The 21,807-nt window shown below is 42.0% G+C and overlaps 1 protein-coding gene across 1 annotated transcript in view; it reads left to right on the plus strand.

Annotated features, from left to right (window-relative positions):
- The first annotated feature begins 8,747 nt into the window (after window positions 1-8,747).
- Window positions 8,748-21,807, plus strand: part of PRG4 (proteoglycan 4) — a 40,758-nt gene continuing 27,698 nt past the window's right edge. The window contains exons 1-3 of the mRNA XM_081012020.1: window positions 8,748-8,846; window positions 16,474-16,593; window positions 21,183-21,449. Coding sequence (XP_080868146.1) covers window positions 8,774-8,846; window positions 16,474-16,593; window positions 21,183-21,449 — 460 coding nt within the window. The 5' untranslated portion in view covers window positions 8,748-8,773. The remainder of the gene's footprint in view (window positions 8,847-16,473; window positions 16,594-21,182; window positions 21,450-21,807) is intronic.

Raw genomic sequence — 21,807 nt, forward strand, 5'->3', positions numbered from 1 at the left:
GGGGGGTGGAGGAAGCGTGTGTCATTTCATGCACCCCCTACCCGCACTAAATCTATGCCAAAGGAAGGGTGTTGTTCTTTACAATCATTTCTGAGAATGCTTATTCATCGCAGTCAGAGTGGTGATGGCCGAACTATTACAGAACATGAAAAGAAAACAGTGAAACACATTTTACCAGCTTTTACCAAGTGTTCCTTATGATCGCAGCAAAAAATAAATAAATGTTTTTGGTTTTAATTCTGCATGCAGAAGAAACCCCAGATGCTTCAAAGTTGTGTCTGTTTTTCCCTATTCGGGTTGCCCTCCTGTTTAGAATTTACAAGTCAGAACCTGGAGATTTGCTCTGTTCCCCCCCCCCCCAAAAAAAGGTATTTGCTCTATTCCTTAATTTAAAAAAAGATGGTGAACATGCAGGCATAGTGCCCAGACTGAGGCAGGAGAAAGGTGGCAGGCCTCCATCAAAACTACAACCCCCACTCCTGCACCCTCCTTCTCATTTTTGACAAATTACGACTCCCCTGTGGCCTTCTAAAAAGAACTAGGGGTGGGGAAGAAATTTGATTCAGTTTGCATTTCAAGACAAATCAACCTGATTCACACTTAACTGAAACAATACACGAACCAAAAGAGAACCCACTTGCAAAATTCGTATTTCTTCACATTTTGAAGTGCATTACTCCAGCAAAGGAATATGTACAAAAACAAGTAAAAATGCTTAAATTAGGGGATGTAACTGTTATAAGGTGTATATCTGAACCCACATATGTTTCCACCATCTTTATACACCCAATGGAGAGGAAAATATGGTTTTTCAGTGCAGCCATCTTTCCCAGCTCTTGATATTCTCTTTCTCCCTCTCTTGCTTAAGGTTTAATCCAATGTCCCATAGCCCCATAACCCCGACATCATTTCATGAGTCAGTGGCAGGAAAAGCGAATCAGACTCTACATTCCCAGCCTAAGATGGTCTAATGGCTAGTCCAGATTTCCTCTGTCTTTTTGCAGAACACCTCTAACTCAGTAACAGTTGCAGGAAATGCTATGGAAAAATGAATTCACATGTTAGGAGGCTACTCATCTTCAAAAAAGCACAAGCGCACATAAGTACATTAGGGAAGAGGGGGAAAGCAAAATCCCTTCTTTCTGAAAACAGCCCTCCTGCTTCCGGACAACACACATGGGGCAGCTTCGCCGGCGCCCACCCCCATTACAGCACGAAGGACAGCTGTTCTGAGATGGTGTCACATGAGTTAGCAATTACCGTATTTTTTGCTCTATAAGACTCACTTTTTCCCTCCTAAAAAGGGGAAATGTGTGTGTGTCTTATGGAGCGAATGCAGGCTGCGCAGCTATCACAGAAGCCAGAACAGCAAGAGGGATTGCTGCTTTCACTGCGTAGCAATCCCTCTTGCTGTTCTGGCTTCTGAGATTCAGAATTTTTTTTTTCTTGTTTTCCTCCTCCAAAAACTAGGTGCGTCTTGTGGTCTGGTGCGTCTTATAGAGCGAAAAATACGGTAAGTCTTCATCCATCCACATTTCACCTCAGAGGAGGTCTAAGCTGAGGGAACCTCAGTCCTAACATCTGCAATATGGAAGAAGATAATGTTTTATTTAAAATGTACGCCCTGACTTTTATATGTAAGACGACTGAATTTTAACCTCATAAAATAAACATATTCTGTAACAGGCATGTGGCTGCAGAAAAAAAATACTACACAGCAGACCAAAGCAGAATATTATAAGGATCATCACTAACGAAAAGCATTTCTATGTTTTTTAAAAAGTGATTTTGTCAGCTTCCGGAACCTTCCCAGCAATATCATCTATTAGGACTCTGAACTGAGAATTCCATACAAATGCCATTTTTCATGGAATCATAGAATATTAGAGTTGGAAGGGACCCAAGGGTCATCTATTATTATTTTTTTAAATAACAACAACAATCTTTATTACGGTCCAGAGACCCAACAAATCATTACAAATCAATACACAGTTCATACAGCCTACCTCCAGGTTAAACAAGCATTTCGTTCAGAATATAGGGGTCATTTGTTCTTGCAACCACTGATAAAAACTTTGCTTTTGTTTTTTGTAAAATATTTATTGAAATTTTCAGAATATTACAAAATAAAAATAGAAAAAAGAAAAATACAAAATAAAAATAGTTAAAAACAACTCAATCTTTCCATTACTTATTTTTCATTAGCTTATTTCCCGGACCTCCTCACGCCTCCCTTTTTTGTATTCCAGTTCAGTTTGTTTGTTCAGCAAATCCTTCCCCCCTTTGTTTATCCAAATCTTAAATCTTAAAATATTGTAACGATAAATTTTTACCTGTTAGTAATCCATTTTTCATAGTCCCTTATAGTATTACAGCTAGAAACCACTTACTTTCTATCCAACATCATTCTAACATTCATTAATTTTACAATATTTCTGTAAATAGGCTTTAAATTTCTTCCAATCTTCTTCCACCGACTCTTCTCCCTGGTCTCGGATTCTGCCAGTCATTTCCGCCAGTTCCATATAGTCCATCACCTTCATCTGCCATTCTTCCAAAGTGGGTAGATCTTGTGTCTTCCAATACTTTGCAATGAGTATTCTTGCTGCTGTTGTAGCATACATAAAAAAAGTTCTGTCCTTCTTTGGCACCAATTGGCCGACAATGCCCAGGAGGAAGGCCTCTGGTTTCTTCAGAAAGGTATATTTAAATACCTTTTTCATTTCATTATAGATCATCTCCCAGAAAGCCTTAATCCTTGGGCACGTCCACCAAAGGTGAAAGAATGTACCTTCAGTTTCTTTGCATTTCCAACATTTATTATCGGGCAAATGATAAATTTTTGCAAGCTTGACTGGGGTCATGTACCACCTGTATTTCATTTTCATAATATTCTCTCTTAAGGCATTGCATGCCGTAAACTTCATACCTGTGGTCCATAACTGTTCCCAGTCAGCCATCATTATGTTATGTCCAACATCTTGTGCCCATTTGATCATAGCAGATTTCACCGTTTCATCCTGAGTATTCCATTTCAACAGCAAGCTATACATCTTTGACAAAATCTTAGTTTTGGGTTCTAACAGTTCTGTTTCTAATTTTGATTTTTCCACCTGGAAGCCAAGGGTCATCTAGTCCAACCCCCTGCAATGCAGAAATCTCAACTACATCATCCATGGCAGATGGACACCCAACCTAAAAATCTTCAGTGAAGGATGTCCACCAATTTCTGAGTCCATCCCACTGTCCCAACAGCTCTTACAATCTAGAAAGTTCTCCTGAATGCTCTCTTATTTGAAATACTCTTAAATGAACTGCTTGAATAATGGCCCTTGTCTTTCTCTCCTGTTTAATTAACCTTCAGGTTGAGAAAATGTTTTGTTTTGTTTTCATAAAACAGTTGATTTTATAGTTGATTTTTGTTTTTATAAAATAGTTGATTTTTCTCTTACAGGAGAATAATTGCACACTACAGCCACACAACACATAGCATGGGAATAGTAAGCACTTTTTAAATATCGGTATGCAATGATGATATGCCTGCTTGTTGATTTATTTATTTATTGCCTAATAAAACTTTCTCCCTGCCTGTATAAGCCTTTGCCAAAAGACAATTCCAAAACAAGTCCTCAGGATTTTGCAAAGACTAGAGTGGCTGGATGCAGAAGCAAACAGGTACAGCTCCACTAACCCCCTCTCCTGGCCCTGGTTCTCTGCCTTTAACAGTAGCCTGACACAGAGATATTTAACTGAGGAAGCTTAACAGCATGCAGATCATGTGTTGAATAAAATACCACCAGCTTAATAGTTGTGTATCAGGAGGCTGCTTAAAGGCACTGAGGCAGTGCCAGTAAAAAAACATGGCAACTCTGAATAGGTACACTTGGTTATTTTAATTATGCACACCCTGTTACAAACAGGAAAAGGTAACTGTTCATTAAAACCCTTCCCCCTAGCTTCGTTAGCACACCAGGGAAGCAAATGCTGAGTTTAGATTACCTTTTTTAAAGTGAAGAGTAAACCCAGTCTGAATCCAATCGAATTTTTGAATGCAGAGCTCCACAGACATTATATAAGATGGCAGCTATAATACTGACGTCATGCTTCCTGTTGTTTATTTTCAGTATGTGAACATCTTTTGGAAGGACTTAGTATAGGATGACACAGTGTATGACACACACAAGGCTCAACGCAACCCCTTCCACTGTATACCATGATAAGCCCCATGGGGGTCCCTTCTTGCCTCGGATTGCACAAGCAATGAGTTGTTAAGGTCTTTGCCAGCAGAATAGATGGCTGGAGGGCTTCATTTAGTTTGGTGGCTCACACAGGGTGCAGGATTCGTATTCACCTGCTTCTTAAACTTACTGGAAGGGATTCTTCTTTGGGACAAGCAGGGAGAAGCATGGACTTCCAACACTCCCACTAGGCCTAAAATATAAAATGCGATGAAATAATATGCGCAGATTATTAGAGTACATGGCCCCATCACACTTTATTACATTAAAGATATGGTGAATAGCATGTGAGCATTCACAATTCCTTATCGCACCTCTACGTAGCGGGGAAAACCCAGCCAGATGGGCGGGGTATAAATAATAATAATAATAATAATAATAATAATAATAATAATAATAAAGGTAAAGGTAAAGGACACCTGGACCGTTAAGTCCAGTCAAAGGCGACTATGGGGTTGTGATGCTCATCTTGCTTTTAGGCCAAGGGAGCTGGCGTTTGTCCACAGACAGCTTTCTGGGTCATGTAGCCAGCATGACTAAATCGCTTCTGGCGCAACGGGACACCGAGATGGAAACCAGAGCACATGGAAACATCATTTACCTTCCCACCTCAGGGGTACCTATTCATCTACTTGCCCTGCTGCGCTTTCAAACTGCTAGGTTGGCATGAGCTGGGACAGAGCAATGGGAGCTCACCCCGTCGCGGGATTTGAACTGCTGATCGGCAAGCCCAAGAGGCTCAGTGGTTCTAAAAATTGGGAAAGAAATGGTTGTATGGAAGAGGTGGATGAATTTGGGTATTGTTAAGTTGTGGGTGAACATATCAGATGACACAGCGATTCTTCAAACAGCTCTTGTTTATTCAGAGGCCAGAACAGAACTGAGCTGAAGGGCTCAGTCAGCCTGCTTATATAGAGCTCCAGTACAACGTTCCTGTAGCAACTTTCTAAAACTATCCAATCACTGAACGTCACTTTCGATCCTTCATTTGCATAACTATCTACAGTATCCCCCTGCTGGCCCAGGGTGAGAACTTCAGTACATAACAGGTATATTAATGTTAGACCAGTTGATAAACGAAGAGGATTAATTTTATAAGTATTCTATTTTAAGAAACAAATGCAGATTACCTACAAATGCTCAATGGCAATATCTCCAGATAAAACACTTACTAACCACCATCTACGGACCAGCAGCTTTTACAGCCTCAGAGAGCCCAGAGATATTGAAGCAGTTGATTGATTCTTATGCAACAAAAAAATCTGGCCATCAACATATGTAAATCTTTGTTATTAACAAACCAATTTGATATACAGGTACTGAGGGAAGATTGGAATAAAGAACTAACTAGATCTCAATTTCGGTCACACAGTGGGAAACTGTTTTAACTGCTATAACAAGGGTGTCTCTGGATCTTAAATTGAGGCTCATATGGCCAAAAAAAAATAAAATTTTTTTAGAATATACCGGACCCCATTATGTTTGTTTGAAAAAGGGCTATCTAAGCCATCTAACTGTTGGAAATGCAAGAGGGATAATGCTTCTCTAAAACACACATTTTTTCATTGTCCTACATTGAAATACTTTTGGCAGAAGGTAACTGAAACCATCAACAGAACTGTACGGAACAACCTTACATATACAGAGCAAAATATCCTTTTGAATTAAATACCCAACAAAACCTAGCAAAAGGACAATATGAGTGGAATCTCCATGCCCTTACCACAGCAAAAAGACTGATACTAATGAATGGGAAAAATAAAAGTGTGACTCCCTTCTACGATTGGATTGAAGACTTTTAAACTCACAACATACGAACAACTTACTACTACTACTACTACTAATTTATTATTTATACCCCGCCAATCTGGCTGGGTTTCCCCAGCCACTCTGGGCGGCTTCCAACAAAATATTAAAATACAATAGTCTGTTAAACATTAAAAGCTTCCCTAAACGGGACTGCCTTCAGATGTCTTCTAAAAGTCTGGTAGTTGTTGTTCTCTTTGACATCTGGTGGGAGGGCATTCCACAGGGTGGGTGCCACTACCGAGAAGGCCCTCTGCCTGGTTCCCTGTAACTTGGCTTCTCACAGGGAGGGAACCGCCAGAAGGCCCTAGGAGCTGGACCTCAGTGTCCGGGCAGAATGATGGGGGTGGAGACGCTTCTTCAGGTATACAGGACCGAGGCCATTTAGGGCTTTAAAGGTCAGCACCAACACTTTGAATTGTGCTCGGAAACGTACTGGGAGCTAGTGTAGGTCTTTCAAGACTGGTGTTATATGGTCTCGGTGGCCGCTCCCAGTCACCAGTCTAGCTGCCGCATTCTGGATTAGTTGTAGTTTCCGGGTCACCTTCAAAGGTAGCCCCACGTAGAGCGCATTGCAGTAGTCCAAGCAGGAGATAACTAGAGCATGCACCACTCTGGGAGACAGTCTGCGGGCAGATAGGGTCTCAGCCTGCGTACCAGATGGAGCTGGTAGACAGCTGCCCTGGACACAGAATTGACCTGCGCCTCCATGGACAGCTGTGAGTCCAAAATGACTCCCAGGCTGCGCACCTGGTCCTTCAGGGGCACAGTTACCCCATTCAGGACCAGGGAGTCCTCCACACCTGCCCGCCTCCTGTCCCCCAAAAACGCAGACTTGCCATGAACAAATTCAATTATACTTGGAATCCATTCTTACAAATACTGTAATAGGTTAAGATCTAGTGAAGTACAATAACAATCTTGTAAAATATACAGTTTTGTGGGGCCCCCCCCTCCGGTTTTCCCTTCTGCACAGGTTCTGTTTCTCCCTCCCATTTTTTTTGTTTGCATCTCACCATATTTGGTGCACATATGGTTATGTACTTTTTGAACTTTCAATAAAGATGTATTATTTTTTTAAAAAAAGAAAAGAATGAATTTGGGGTATTATTTCCCACCTGCCCCAGGAGTTAGAGTTCAGCGACTTTAACAGGGGCTACAGTAACCCCCAATCAGTTGTATTCCTTCACACTCTCCCCAAAACAATGTGACTATATGCTTCAACATGTACTTCACATTTTAAAGTTTCTCTTTTGTTTTATTTGACATGATGATTTGCTACTGCTATTCAGTGCAAATGCCTGCCAGATCCATCTCTTCTCTCGGGACAGTTTGTTCGCTTAACTAAAATATTCTAAATGTGTTGACTAATAAGTCTAAATTTATTTATTTTTCATAGTCATTTTTCTTAATGGGAGTGTTTTCCAGATGGTGCTGTCTAGTCTTCTGGGATGGTTTCCAATAGATGTGGAAAATTTGCTGTCATGGGTTGTCACAGTTGGTTTTGTCTAACATGCTGCCTAATTAGTTCACCCCAATAGATTCTCACCAATATATACCGGTATATATAAGCATTTGGAGAATCACCGCAAACAGATACAGCCATTGGGAGGGTAAGCATAACATCTCTTTTCTGTTACAGAACTTTGTTCAAAGGGTTCATACCCTTTAAGGACACCCAGAAACAAAATGTTGAGAATGTAATGGATAAATATAGACTACAATGTAAGGGTGATACCCAACCAAGACATAAACCGAGTAGACCCACTGAAATCAATGGACTTTAGGAGTAGGATTTAGTTGGATAGTCCTCTTGATTTTTTTAAGCATTGTTTGGGATTGACAGATTTTTTTTTTGTGGAAAGATTATGCATGCATTTTAAAAGATTATAATTATAGGTATATATACAGGGTAGAAATTAAATATAAATAATTAGTATGTGGTTTGAAACAAATAATATTTCTAAAAAAAAAACCCATAGGACATTAAAAAATTTCATGTTACAAACTTTATTGTATAATATAGTAAACTATATTATATCATATACTATATATGAGCTGTGAAATATAATTTATGTAATGATAGGAATGAAGGTGATAATAGGTTCAATATATATTTAAAAGTAACCCAAAGTTATTGAATGTCTTCATTTTGTGCATGCCTATTTTATCTTTAGAAATTGTTAAAAAGAGTATGCATTGGATCCCATGAGTTTTAGATATTATTCATTTTACAGAGCTGAGTGTGCTTGAACATATGTGCATAACTTACTTTATATCTCCAATCATAATATGACTTTTTAAACCTCTTCGGATTTTTTTTTTTAATGAATAATGGTATATAAGTATTTTTATAAATAAATCTACATAGAATTTATCTAGCACTTCTCTTTGGCAAAGTATGTTATAGGCTCTGACTTCTTAAATCTTCTGCTACATATTCTTCATGCTCAGCTGATATGACATATATAATTTATATGCATTTTCCTAGGTCAATGTTAAAATGGCAATTCTGTCCACACTTACTTGGGAGCAAGTCCCACTGAACTCAGTGTAGCTTACTTCTAAGTAGACATTGTACAGGATTGCCCTGTGAGCTTACAAATAACATATCAGATCAAAATTATGAACAGTGTATATATCTGCATGTTGGAATTATGATGATGAAAATAATAATAAACTTTTTATTTTGTTTATTTTAAGGAAAGAGGTATTCCCTGAAAATCACCATGGCATGGAATATATATAGGATCTCCTTTATTTTGCTTTCAGTGTTCCTGGCACAGCAAGTTTCTTCACAAGGTATTGTAAAATGTCAAGCAAAAGCAATATTTTTTGAGGAGCTAATGACTCACGGCTCAACCCATAACTAATTTGAAGCAAAGTATTAAGATTTAATCAGAATAAAAGCACATTTAGGCAACCATAATGCTGGAGCTTGTGCTTATAATGGCCATGTGAATTTTGTCAAGAAATATTACAAATACGATCTTTGGAATAATTGTTTTTATTTTTGAATTTATACAGTACTACAAAAAATACTCAATAATTTTAAAATAGCACATCTTATTTCAAGTTTCTGTAATATTCATAATGTGTGCATAATACAGAAACTAAGGGTATGGTGAAGTTAAAGTTAAGAACTTTCTGAGTCCCACTAAAGAGGAAATAATTTATGACCCTTACAAGGATTTAACTTTGACTAAACTGTGTGCAATGACCTGGGGTGTGCATCAGTTTCCATTCATTACAGTCTAAGAATCTGATCTCTTTATTTTTTGCTGTTTTTCATGCATGGTGAAGATGTCCCTAATTAAGGATAGAAATTAAGGGTTTTATGTTGTATCAGTGTGCGGCACACCTTGTGGTTTCAGTGAACTGTAAGAAGTCACTTAATGTCTATACTTCGGCTACACTCTCTGTTAGAAACCAGATCATGTCTTGTCAAATGCTTATACAGTGGTTTACTTAAACTTCACAAAATAATTTATATGTTTCAATTCTTCCTCTGAAATGTTATGGTCATATGTCTGTCCAATTTGTGTTGTTTGAAAAAGTATGACCATTGTCTTCCGTATTGTGTACATGTTGTTTCTTGTCGTGTCTGGTTGCGACTCCTTGTCTTGAGTAATTTCATTTGGCTTGTCTACTAAGTGTTTGGTCTTCGTTGGTCAAAGTGAAGGATGCCTTGGTGCAGTGAACAACTCAATAACAAGTCAATAAATCCCCCCCCCACACACACCCAGTGGCGTAGCGTGGGGGGTGCAGGGGGGGCCGGCCGCACCGGGCGCAACATCTGGGGGGGGCGCTCGCACTCGCAGCTCTCTGCCCCTACCTGGCTCACTCACTCTCTCTCACTGCAGTGCTGGCTGTGCGAATCCGATCCGAGCCGCTGGGTCGCCGCCCACTGTGGAGGGGGTGGGTGCCAGGCGTGCGGTGCGGAGAGAGAGCGAGAGACTATCTGGGGGAGGGACAGTGCAGCGGCCGCCTAGCGCAGCGCTGAGCGTGGGAGAGAACCACACCAGACCAGCCCAGGCAGCAGCAAGAAGAAGCTTGCAGCGGCGGCAGGTTAGGGGTTAGGGGGCGCAAATTACTTGCCTTGCCCCGGGTGCTGACAACCCACACTACGCCGCTGCACACACCATTTGCCTAGAATCACACTCTTCATCTGATTCTGTACAAGCCCCAAACTGAGGCTATTGTGATCCTAGTGAGATTTCCTATGTGGGTTTGAACATTAAATAGTTGTTCAATCTGACAGAGGAACATGAAAACGTTTTGTGTCTATGGATCACACATGTCTTTTACTTGGAACTGAAACTGTGAATCAGTGGTGTGTGGCCAGTGGACTAGGAAGACTAAGCTAGTCCCCTAAATGCTAAGCTAGTCCTTCTCAAAGCCCTGGAAGCTTCTGCCCAGCTTAGGAAGGGAAGGCACAATACTCTGATGAGTCCAAGGACCCTCTCTCCACCTTCCCAAAGCCCTTCCGTCTTTGGGAAGGAGGCAGGAGGACTGCGGTATCCTGTCAGAGGCCCGGCACATCCTTTCCAACGCCCAGGGCTTACGAAGGGAGGCATGATGCTCACGCATGTGACATCGACATGTCGTGACATTGCAAATGCACCTGCCTGCTCCCTGAATCGCCCTCGCAAGTTGGCACCTCTGGCTGTAACTGTTCCCCTATGATAAAAACTCACAACAAGCCACTGTAATGGATGATGAGCCCTTTGAGAGTTTGCTTCATGTGGCAAATTGTGGGCAATCCTGTTTTTATGAGTATATGGAGCCATGCTGGAGATGCCAAATGAGGGGCAACCATTTTTGAACTGACTGTAGATGTAAGCATTGCTCTTCCTTTTCATCCAAGTCTTTTCTTGTCGATGTACCTCTAGACCACTTCCACACTATCGTAAAATCAGGTTGGCATAGGAATATAGGAAATTCCCTTATACTGAGTCAGACCCTTCGTCCTTCTAGTTCTGTATTGTCCACACTGAGTGGCAGTGACCCCCTAGGGCAGGCACACCCAAACTTCACCCTCCAGCTGTTTTGGGGCTACAACTCCCATCATCCCTAGCTAACAAGGCCAGTGGTCAGGGATGATGGGAATTGTAGTCCCAAAACAGCTGGAGGGCCAAGTTTGGCCACGCCTGCCCTAGGGATTCAGACAGCCTCCCTTACTAAGCAACCTGGATTTTCTGCATGCAAAACAGACGCTCCACCACTGCCTTAACTACACTTTTTTTGTTGCTAAAACCAGAGTAGATGTCAGGTAGTTTCATGACATAAGAAAAGTGAACATGATGCTGGAGCTTAAACACAGCCTACCTCTGATATATTGTAGGCACTGTGTGGCAATTGGAGTTAAGCAAATATTTGCTTAAAAGCCTGATGGATGAGGTTGCTGTAACAGTGGATAGTCCATGTTCTGGACAATCCTTCCTTGGAGAAAGGGCGACTGCCTGAAGGACTCAGAACAGTGAGTCTCCAAATATATGAAATAACTACCCAATTCCAATGAGATAGCAGGGTCATATTAAGCAACACTGAAATGTTTTCAGGCCTCGTGAATAAATGAGCATAGTGGAATGGTTTTTAGCTGAAGGGCTTGCAAAAGCACAAAATTATTTTAAGGACTGATATGATCCAGTGAATTGTGCATGTTGTCCAAGAACCAGAACCAAATATAATATCCTTACGACAATAACAGATTTTCCACAGTAGAATACCCTATATTATATAGCTCAGGTGCGCCAACTTGAATAGAATATTGAGGGGCCCCAGGTAAGCCCCACTCTGCATAACTGGTCACATGATGTGGCACACAGACGTCAATTGAATGGCAGTGCCCATCAGATATGTTGGGGGGGGGCAGCGACAAAGAGACCTCGGCCCCTAGGAGTTGGCTCCTGTGATATAGCTCAAGTGATGGGAGCAAACTTCTAACATGTTTTCTGTTACTGAACTCTGTTCCTTGGCAACACACAGTGGGCTGCAACCAATTTTAGTTCTACTTAGCATAGGCCCATTGAAATGAATGGATATGGTTAACTTAATTTCCATTGGTCTACTCATAAAACCTAGCTGAATACTTAACCGAGGCAAAGGCAAAAACGGCCCTCCAGATGTTTTGAGACTACAATTCCTGACCAGTGGTCCTGCTAGCTAGGGATGATGGGAGTTGTAGTCCCAAAACATCTGGAGGGCTGAGTTTGCCTATGCCTGACTTAACCCATAATGCTTCAACTGGCTATGTAAGCAATTTCTTCTTTTTTTTAGGTCAAATTGTTTTTGTTTTTTTTTAAAGAACCCATATAACCTCACAACTCTGGATATCAAATTAGCTGCTTACTTTAGTAGGGTGTTCAAGATAAAGCAAAATGTCATTGACGTCAGCATTGAACTATGTTCAGTTCATACCAACCTGCAGAATATATTAAAGCAATTCTTAATCGAACACATGTAGGTGAGATCCAAAGCAGCCTGGATACAAGCCCACATGAGCACAGTGGGGTTGCCCAGTTTCTGATAGGGGTTGGAGGCCACAGCTTCCCCACTTTCTCTGGCAAAAGGAAGAATTTGGTGACTATGACAGGAGCTAGGTTGAAGCTATAATAAATAATTAATAATAATTAATAATAATAAATAATAATAATAATAATAATAATAATAATAATAATAATACGTGGTCTGGTCCATGGGGTCACAAAGAGTCAGGCACGACTAAACAACAACAACAATACCTTTATTGTCAATGTACAACTGAGCCTCCCTCCCCTCCCCTCCCCTCCCCACCCCACAAACACTCAATCTCATTGCACTCTGTGTGCTTGTCGCACAACACACCATTCCCGAAAGTCAGTTGCACTATATTATTTTCCATTCAGCACCCTAACAGCCCATGTTTTTTAGCCTGTTGGTACGACTGATTACACTTCTGTATCTCCTGCCCGAGGGTAGAAGATTAAAGAGGTGCTGGCCGGGGTGTGAATCGTCCCTGAGAAGTTTTCTCGCTCTCCTAAGGCATTGATCCCTTGCGATGTCACCTAGCGGGCTCAGGGGACAGCCCATGATACCATGTGCTGTGTTCACCACCCTCTGTAAAGACTTTGTGTCCGTGGCTGTCAAGCCAACGTACCACACTGTGACACAATATTAGAGGACATTTTCTATTGTGGAAGGTCATCAATTGTTGTTTAACATTGTTCTTTCGCAAGACCCTGAGGAAATGGAGTCTCTGTTGGGCCTTCCTAACCACCTGAGTTATATTGTTTTTCCAAGTGAGGTCTTCACTAAGGTAAACTCCCAGGAATTTAAAGGAAGAGACTCTCTCCACACAACCTGCCCTGATATACAACAGGGCTAGTTCCCCTCTCTTCCTCCGAAAGTCCAACAGCATCTATAAGATTCATCATATTACAATGAATATGCATAATTATTTTTTTTAATGGTGAGGGGAAACAACGCAACAATGCTTTGCCATTTGTTCTTTTCTAACATACGATTCTGGTTTGGCAATGTTTACAGCCATATTGTGTGATTTTTAGATATATCAAGCTGTGCAGGGAGATGTGGGGAAGGGTATTCTAGGAATCATGACTGCCAGTGTGATAGTAGCTGCCTTCTCTACATGGAGTGCTGCCCAGATTACAAGACAAGCTGTGTTGGAGGTAAGTCTTCGACCGCAGACTTTTTTTAAAGCTCCGGTATGAATAAGCACGGGTACGTTCACTTAAGGCAGTGGTTTTCAAACTCTTTGGGGGAGTTTATTAGGGATTTTCCCAAGAAGAAGATCATGAATGGTAGATGACCTGCACTGCAAGTAGGGATGTTAGTTTCAGTTTCCCCCAGTTTTCTCTCTTTTTTCTGGTATTAAGTTCTGTTCTCCCCATTAGTTTGTCTTGTGTGTGCATGTATAGCCACATGAAAATTCATCAGCATTCTCCTAGTACTCTTTTGAATGCAATTTTGCCTAATAAAATGCAGTTTTTTGTGTTATTTTTACTGATGCGTTTTTATGCACATTAACTAGTGTACATATTACTTGGGCGAAGAACTGCCTTGCAAAATTCAGAGCAGTGCAAGCCTCTTAATTTGCGCATTGTTTCAAGACTTGTGAATTAGGTAAAGGTAAAGGTAAAGGGACCCCTGAGCATTAGGTCTAGTTGTGGCCGACTCTGGGGTTGCACGCTCATCTCGCTTTATTGGCCGAGGGAGCCGGCGTACAGCTTCCGGGTCATGTGGCCAGCATGACTAAGCCGCTTCTGGTGAACCAGAACAGCGCACGGAAACGCCATTTACATTCCCGCCAGAGCGGTACCTATTTATCTACTTGCACGTTGAGGTGCTTTCGAACTGCTAGGTGGGCAGGAGCAGGGACCGAGCAACGGGAGCTCACCCCGTCGCGGGGATTCGAACCGCCGACCTTCTGATCGGCAAGCCCTAGGCTCTGTGGTTTAACCCACAGCGCCGCCCGCGTCCCTGTGAATTAGGTAGGTTTACCTTTAAATGGGAACGGAACCAAAATTCTCCCCGCCTCCATCCCTGCCTGCAAGTCAGCAAGTCTGACCTGATCTCCTGTCATACGCAGTTGCAAGAGGGTCGGGTGCATGTCAAGATGGGGAGTCCTATCAGTTTGTGTATGGTCAACATCTAAGCCCAACTATGCAATGTATATGAATTCCCCTGCAAATATGCTGTGGGACTCCTTAGCAGAAGAACTGGGGGAAAGTTCCATAATGGTCAAAAGCGGTCACAGCTCCAGGTTTGAGGGGTTACACGTAGATGGGCCTCCTCAGGAATATCTGGTGGTGTTGGAAGTGGCTGTGGCAGAGTTCCAAGGGTGGCTAGGACCTGCCTTTTTAATTTTTTGCAATGGCCAGAGCAGCCAACCCAGAGGGCATTCTGGGAAATATGCAGTAAATGGTTGCTTGCAGACCTAGCCACTTGATATGAGAGGAGACCCTGAGCAGACATCAGGTCTGTTGGACCCCGCAGGATCCCTCTAGAATGCTAGGTGGAAGTTTGAATAACCACTGCCTTAAGATCCTTCTCTTTGGTACATGTTACTTGTTGTCTTGTGTTTTGGATGTTCATTTTTGTGTCATCTCTTCTCTCTCTCTCTCTCTCTCTCTCTCTCTCTCTCTCTCTCTCTCATATTGGTGAATATTTTTCATTGTGATCTGCAAACTCAGTCCTGCCAGTTCTCCTGGCACAATTTTGAGACGCGTATGAGTAATTCCTGTGGGTGGTGGCAGAAACATGTAATGCCATGTGAATAACTTCTACGTGCAATTTGTTCCTGTGTGATACTCCTCAGGGAACCAAAGTGCACTTCACAATACAACTGGTGAACAAATATTATGGATACCCAGTCATGGGAATCATCCAAGAGGAACTCAACAGTTTCTTAAAATCATGTTGTGGAAATTGAGCTTCTTGCATTCCGAAAGCTTTATATGCACGACTTTTTAAATGTCCTGTATTTTTCAAGTACGTTATTTAGATTCCAATGCAAACAGACACATTTGGCTGAATCTTCCCAGTGCTAAGTCAACACGAGCAAACTCTCTGGTTCCTTGTTAGCTGCATTACATAGGAAGCAATTCAAATCAGTTGGCGTTCCAATATATGCCATATATTTTGTGACAGTGGGCTTTGCAGAACCAATAGCCATAGACACAATAGTCTTATAGACATGTTCCACAACTGCTTGCCAGACAAATAGACAAAGATGAACATAACATGCTGCATTTTCCCTGTTAGTTATCTGCAAATGTCCAGCATGAAGTCAAAGAATATAAAAAGATATGTATCATTCACACACTATACCTAATATACTACGGTATTAACTTTCAAATGACATGAAATGATAAACGACACGATTCTTCTGAGATTTTCTCATTAGAATAACACAGGAATAATGAGGATGGGTTAAAGAGGACCACAGCATAGATTCTAAAGGATATCCATTAGTGAATTTGAACTTGCACAGATGTTATAAATAAATTCAGAGATCCTTGATTCATGATGGCACCGATTGCTCTTTTTACATGAAAAAATTCAAGGTTGTATCCAATGAAGTCTCTTTGTTGAATGTTCTTTGATCAAGTGCAGGCTTTGATCAGTGGATCGGGGAGGGAGGAGCTTCTTGCTGGCTCCGCCCCTGCAGTTCCACCATGACACCTCCCACACTGTTCTGGAGGGTCCTCTGAAGCACACAACAGCAGTGAGGGGCAATTGGCACATATCACCTTCCACCCTGTACCGCTGGTGAAGGTCTCTGTTGGATCACAGTGCCTTCCCTAAGTGAAGGGACAGCTTTGGAAACACCCTCAAATATATGACCCAGATAGCATCTTCATTCAAACAGATTTCCTTCATGCAGGTGAAGAAAATGGTACTAACCTTCTTTCATCATCCTGTGTAGAACTGTCTTGCAAAGGACGTTGCTCTGAGAGTTTTGAAAGGGGGAGACCGTGCGACTGTGATGCAGATTGTGACAGATACGGCAAGTGTTGTCTAGATTACGAAGAAGCATGTTTAGCAGGTGAGTGTCGTAAGCACTTTGTTGCCTTTCAAGCTCAAGAGGCTAATCCAAGGCTCAACCTCAGGATCTATTCCCAATGTCAATACCGCAACACCGCTCAGTTGCTAGAGCACGAGGCTCTTAATTTCAGGGCTGTGGGTTCAAGCCCCACAATGGGCAAAAGATTCCTGCATTGCAGGGCAATAGCTAGATGACCCTTGCGGTCCTTTCCAACTCCACAGGTCTATGATTCTAGAACCAGAACTTCTGCTTTTAACTATATGATTGCCAGTTATCAATTTTGTTATAATGGTTATATCATCTGTCATCTAAACCACTGAGTCTCTTGTGTATGCCGATCAGAAGGTCGGCGGTTTGAATGCCCGCAACAGAGTGAGCTCCCGTTGCTCTGTCCCAGCTCCTGCCAACCTAGCAGTTTGAAAGCGCACCAGTGCAAGTAGATAAATAGCTACCGCTGTGGCAGGAAGGTAAATGGTGTTTCCATGTGCTCTGGTTTCCGTCACGGTGTCCCGTTGCGCCAGAAGCGGTTTAGTCATGCTGGCTACATGACCTGGAAAACTGTCTGTGGACAAACGCACGCTCCCTCAGCCTGAAAGCAAGATGAGCACTGCAACCGCACAGTCGCCTTTGATTGGACTTAACCGTCCAGGGGTCCTTTACCTTTACAGTGGTACCTCGTGTTACGTATCATCCCCCTTACGAATGCTTCAGGTTACGTGCTCCGCTAACCTGGAAGTAGATGCCCCTTGTTGCGAACTTTGCCCCAGAATGTGAGCGGAAATTGCACTCCGGCGGTGCGGCAGCAGCAGGAGGCGCCATTAGCAAAAGCACGCCTAATGTTACGAGCGGTTTCCAGTTACGAACGGACCTCTGGAACGGATTAAGTTCGTAACTGGAGGTACCACTGTACCTATAATACAAGCTGGGGAACTTTCATGTGTTGGGAGGGGAGAGAGCAAATTGGCTGGCTTCTGGCCAGTGGCACCACATGAAAAGAACTGAACCCGCAATGGGGCTGTGCATATTTTAGATCAGGCTCTATTCCCATAGTTAATCAGCTTCTTCTGTGACACCTCATCCCAGTTATGGGTGTTATATAGACAGGGAGTTGGGTAAGCCTGAAACCCAGTGGTATTCTCAAGGGGCACATAGGAATTTGCCTCGAGCTGAGTCAGACTATTGGAGTATCTAACTCAGTACTGTCTACACCAGCAGTGACTGACCAGTGGTTTGCCAAATGTTGTTAGATTCCAACTCCCATTAGCCCCGGTTGGGATTGCCAATGGTCAGGATTTTATGGGAGTTGCAGTCCAACAGCATTTGCAAGGTCATCTACACAACAGGGACTGGCAGTGGCTCTCCAGGGTTTCAGACAGAAGTCATGGAGATTCTAGGATCTGAACCTGGGATCTTTCATGTGCTTTGACACTGAGCTATAACCTTTCTCCAAGATCGAAGCTTGCCATTGCTTCGTTACAGGAGGAAGTTCAGGACACTACTGCAATGAGGACAAAATGTACAGTCCACTGGGTGGAACTATCCCTACAGCAAGATGCAATGTGGCTCTAGGAGCCTTTGCAATATCCTGTTCTCCTTCCACCTGCACTCGCCAGCAATAATGCTGAACATCTGAACATTCCGCCAGTTATACTATAAAACAGTAAAACTAAAAAAAACAGCGGGGAATCAAAAGTTTGTGGAGTTCCATTTATTTATTTTCAAATTATTTTTATCCTTTATATGCCACCCACACCCACATTTACTGCCTCCTGTTTAACCCAGTCTGGATTTTCAGCAGACATCACTTCATTTGACTTCAGTGGAGCCATGCCAGGGCAGAATTTGGTTGTAATAAAGGGGTAATAGAGTGGCCGTGCCATGGCAGAATGCTGTGGAAAAATGGCCTTGTTTGCCCCTAAGATAATCCAGAGGGAATAAATGTTCTGTGAGTTTCCATTCATCAACAACAACAAAATCATTCGTTTAAAGTCAACTCCCAATTCCCCCCGCCTCCACCAGGACAATAAAGTCTTTTGGTGGCAGATGATACTCTCAGAACCTAGGTCTCCGTTGAACAAATGCAAAGCGTTTCGGCAAGTGGCGTGTGTGTTTAGCATGACCTAAACCATTTGGCGACTGCAAAGGCCTAGGCCATTGCAAAGTTCACTGCAAAGTTTACCCTGAACCTGTTGCACCAAGTTGCCAGGTCAGTGAAGCACCATTTTAATTCCCCACATATGCTCTGAAGCAGGGGTCAGCAAACTTTTTCAGCAGGGGGCCGGTCCACTGTCCCTCAGACCTTGTGGGGGGCACACAGTCCTCCCCAAAACAAAATGGCAGCCACCTCCAAAAGAATGGGGAAAAGGATATAAAGTGATTCAAAAACAGAAAGGTCTATTTTATTTGTTGTTGTTAAGAAAAAAAAAGTTTGAAAAAGTCCCTTCTTTTCCAGACACTCTTAAGTCTTGGTTGTTATTAATTTATTTCTTTTGCTGGTATGTTGCTGTAGATCAGGGGTCAGCAAACTTTTTCAGCAGGGGGCCGGTCCACTGTCCCTGAGACCTTGTGGGGGGCCAGACTATATTTTTTTGGGGGGAAATGAATGAATTCCTATGCCCCACAAATAACCCAGAGATACATTTTAAATAAAAGGACACATTCTACTCATGTAAAAACAAGCTGATTCCTGGACTGTCCATGGGCCGAATTTAGAAGGCAATTGGGCCGGATCTGGCCCCCGGGTGTTCGTTTGCCTACCCATGCTCTGAAGCAATGCTTAAGCTGAGAATAGTGTGGCTGATTTTAAATGACAGCTCATAGATGCCAGCTCCATCCCAGGACACTTTGCTAAGGGGTCTCTTGAGATTAGAGCTAGCCTTGGAGAGTGGATATTTGGCTTGTTTCTCTGAAGGGTGGAGAAGGGGGAAATGGAGCATAGCCGTTTTGGATGTACGACACCAATATGTTTGTTTTTACGCACTGTTTATTTTTTTAAAGGAAGGGGGCATAGTGTTACTCACTATTCACTGTTACTGCTGTTTGTAATGTTAGAGTAATATTAGGGGCAGGGTGTAAACAAGTCCAGAGGAACACAAAACGGAAATAAACAAGAAGCAAATGTTAAGGTCTAAACTAAAGCTGCCAGTCATCTGCCCCACTTTGTTAAATCCACCGGCCACCTAGGAAGATCTCTGCTTCCCAATGTTCCATTACTGCTAAATAAATAAAAAATACTTTGTTGTGTTGATGAAACATCAGGAGGGGGATGTCTTAAGCTCATTGCACAGATTCAAAATAATGTAGAAGTATCAGCCTGCAACTGAGTCTATCAAAATGAGAATGCGGGTTCTCACTTCTTTGTGGGTTTTGTTATGTACTGAAGTTCTCACCCTGGGCCAGCAGGGGGATACTGTAGATAGTTTTCACTCAGGTCCACATATGCAAATAAGGGATTGAAAGTGACGTTCAGTGATTGGATAGTTACAGAAAATGGTTACTGTTGCGTTCTAGTGGAGCTCTATATAAGCAGGCTGGCTGAACCCTTCAGTTCAGTTCTTTTCTGGCCTGTGAATAAACAAGAGCTGTTTGAAGAATCACTGTGTTGTCTGATATGTTCGCCCACAACTTAACAGGTTTTCTCATGCTGCTTTCCTTGAATATATATTATAATGCATATTATACCTAAAGCAGTCACATCCGGAGATTAAGGGTTGCATTCACTGTTAAGTCATATTTAGAAATAGATCCTCTGAACTTATTGGACATGACAAACAGGTCCACTGGTTTCAGTGCATATATACTGTTTGCAATATTTGTGAACTTATTGATTTTTCTTTTAATATGTAACACTGTATATACAATAACTACCTAAATATGCGTCACTTGTCAAAATATTAGGCCTCATTCCGCCTCATGCCCCTAGGGTGCAGGCTAGTTGAATGTGGACATCCATAAGCATAACATCTACTTATTGCTACCCCTATTGATCTGAACCTGCTTAATTTGTTACCTGGAAGGATAGGATTTTGGAACAGCAGCTTACAAGGGCAGAGCAGTATAGAGAACTGTGCGTAAAGCTCTTTTGCAAACATTTAATTTTAAAAATATTGGTACTTTTGGTGAGGCAGCACAGCAGAATGTGGCAAATCAGAGGTGAAGCCTGGGGAGTTAAAAATGAGACATAAGAAAACTAGTTTTTGGGAAACTAGCATTTGCAAAAGTAACATTTTTGAAAAGAAAGATTAAAAAATTACAATTGTCCAGTAGCACCTTAGAGACCAACTAAGTTTGTTCTTGGTATGAGCTTTCGTGTGCATGCACACTTCTTCAGATACAAAATGCACACAAAAGCTCATACCCAGAACAAACTTAGTTGGTGTCTAAGGTGCTACTGGACATTTTAAAATTTTTTAATATATATTTCTACTGCGTCAGTCCAACACGGCTACCTACCTGAATTTTTGAAAAGGTGAGTTTATTTAACAAGCCTTTTGTTTAAAACTATGAATTGAAAATGGTAAACAACAATGCTAAGTTTGGTATTAGAAGAAAAACCTGAACTGAAATTTGAGTTTTATGCCTGGTTGCAGTTCCGACTACTCCGGCACCTACCACGACCACAAGCACCACGGTCCCAACAACTACAACGACCACAACCACGCCTCTGCCAACGACCACCACGACCAAACCATCAACTACAACACCAAAGCCAAAGTCTACAACCAAACGTTCTCCCAAACTTAAGCCCAAGCCCAAACCTAAACCCAAGCCTAAACCCAAACCCAAAATGAAACCTAAACCCATCCCTCCAAAGAAGAAAAAGAAGCAAAAGAAAGTGTCTCATGAAATTATGGAAGGTATGAAAAAGTACACGTGATATGGACTTCTTAGAGCTGTGTGTAGATTTATTTTTTCTAAGTTCTGTGATTCATCGTGATTTACTGTAATTGTGAGCCTTGAGAGAGATGGCAGGGTTGCAGAAAAGAAAATGGAACTCACTGAAGCTTCAATATATTGATTAATCCTTTTACTGATTCTCCAAGCTCCATATACCAATATTCTAAATGTCCTACCAGGTTGTGGCAAACTAATGCTGTAGTTCATATATCTGGAGCTTTTGCTACATAAAAGGTATCTCTCTCTGTCCTGGGCTCTTTTAAGATTGCCTGCATAGAGTAAAGCCCTCTCTCTCTCTCTCTCTCTCTCTCTCTCTCT

Source organism: Podarcis pityusensis (assembly GCF_964106645.2).
Source record: "Podarcis pityusensis genome assembly, chromosome: 6".
NCBI lineage: Eukaryota > Metazoa > Chordata > Lepidosauria > Squamata > Lacertidae > Podarcis > Podarcis pityusensis.